At 41.9% G+C, this 2010-nt stretch overlaps 1 protein-coding gene across 1 annotated transcript in view; it reads left to right on the plus strand.

Moving 5' to 3' along the window:
* Nucleotides 1-2009, plus strand: part of LOC107630372 (probable polyamine oxidase 5) — a gene marked incomplete in the record, with an annotated part of 2630 nt that extends 621 nt beyond the window's left edge. Inside the window, 1 exon segment of the mRNA XM_016333479.2 lies at nt 1-2009. Within this exon segment, the coding sequence (XP_016188965.1) occupies nt 1-1722 (1722 nt within the window).

Genomic DNA, 2010 nt, shown 5'->3' on the forward strand with positions numbered 1-2010 from the left:
GCAACAGCTTCAAAGGACTTATTTGAGCTCTGTGTTGTTGAAGGTGGAACAAGGATTGGTGGCAGAATAAACACCTCAGAGTTTGGTGGTGACAGGATTGAGATGGGTGCTACTTGGATCCATGGAATTGGGGGCAGCCCAATTCACAAGATTGCTCAAGAAATCCATTCTTTGCACTCTGACCAGCCATGGGAGTGCATGGATGGGGACTCAGAAGAGCTAACCACCGTAGCTGAAGGTGGATTCCAGTTACAACCCTCCATTGTTGATCCTATCACTAAACTTTTCAAGCATCTCATGGACTATTCCCAAGGGAAGATGAAGCTTCTCACTGAGCAGGACAACACTGGCTATTACCATAGCCTTGCTGCTAAGGCTTTCAGCATGTCAAAGGCCAAAAGTGGTTCTGGGGGACTTAGTGTTGGTTCCTTTCTCAGAGAGGGCCTTGATGCTTACTGGGGTTCAGTGATGAAGAAGGGGCATGATGATTATGATGATGATGATGTCAAAGGGTATTATGGGAACTGGACAAGGAAGTTACTTGAAGAAGCAATCTTTGCAATGCATGAGAACACTCAGAGGACATACACATCAGCTGGTAACCTTATGAGTCTGGATTACAGGGCTGAGAGTGAATACATAATGTTCCCAGATGAAGAAATCACAATTGCTAAGGGCTACTTGAGCATAATTGAGCACTTAGCTTCTGTGTTGCCACCAGGCCTAGTTCAGCTAGGTAGGAAAGTCACTAAGATTGAGTGGCAGCCACAGAACCAGAACCAGAACCAGAGGGACATTGATGAAGGAGGGAGAAAGGTTTGTGTGGAGAATGGTGGTTCTTGTTGTTCTTGTTCTAGGCCTGTGAAGCTACATTTCAGTGATGGTTCTTCTATTTCTGCTGATCATGTCATTGTCACTGTTTCACTTGGGGTGCTAAAAGCTGCTATCCGTGATCATGATAAAGGTGATTCAGATTCAGGTATGTTCTGTCCTCCTCTTCCACCATCAAAGGCTGAGGCAATTTCAAGACTTGGTTTTGGCGTTGTTAACAAGTTGTTTATGCAATTGAGTCCAACACAACAAACACAAACACAACACCACCATGTTAACCACAAAGGGTTCCCTTTCTTGCAAATGGCTTTCCATTCACCTCACTCTGAGATGAGGCACAAGAAAATACCATGGTGGATGAGGAGAACAGCTACCCTTTTTCCCATATACAACAACTCTACGGTCCTGTTGTCTTGGTTTGCTGGGGAGGAAGCACTAGCACTTGAATCACTCAAGGATGAAGAGATCATTAATGGGGTTTCAACTACAGTCTCAAGCCTCCTATCACATTCCCAGTGGCAGAAAGGTTCAGATTCACATAAATTGTGCAATGGGAATGTTAATTCTTCTGAGGAGAGATATCAGGAAAATGAAGTGAGATTCAGCAGTGTGATGAAGAGCAAATGGGGAACTGATCCACTATTCTTAGGATCATACAGTTATGTTGCAGTAGGATCAAGTGGTGATGATTTAGATACAATGGCTGAGCCATTGCCAAAAGATAGCAATTGTCACCCTTCAGCCTCATCATACCCTCTTCAAATTTTGTTTGCAGGGGAAGCAACTCACAGAACTCATTATTCTACAACTCATGGAGCTTACTTCAGTGGCCTTAGGGAAGCCAATAGGCTTCTTCAACATTATCACTGTGTTGGGATTTATAACAACTAGTATTATTATCGTTATTATTATTTTTGGTTCCTTTTTTGTTTTTATCAAATTTTTAACATTAATCTCTATGATATAATTCCCATTTTCATCTTAAAACATCTTTGTTTCTCTTTAAGGAAAGTAGTGAGTGAATGAGAGAAATCAAAATTAGAAAGAGTAGCAAGATGAATAGTGAGATGTGGACATTTAGCTGTACTGCTTGAAGTAATTCTTTCTCCCTTCCCCCAACCCAACCCCAATATTTATTTCTCTTCATTTATGAGTGTAGCTTCTTTTCGTTTGCTTCCT

Source organism: Arachis ipaensis, chromosome B03 (assembly GCF_000816755.2).
Source record: "Arachis ipaensis cultivar K30076 chromosome B03, Araip1.1, whole genome shotgun sequence".
Taxonomy (NCBI): domain Eukaryota; kingdom Viridiplantae; phylum Streptophyta; class Magnoliopsida; order Fabales; family Fabaceae; genus Arachis; species Arachis ipaensis.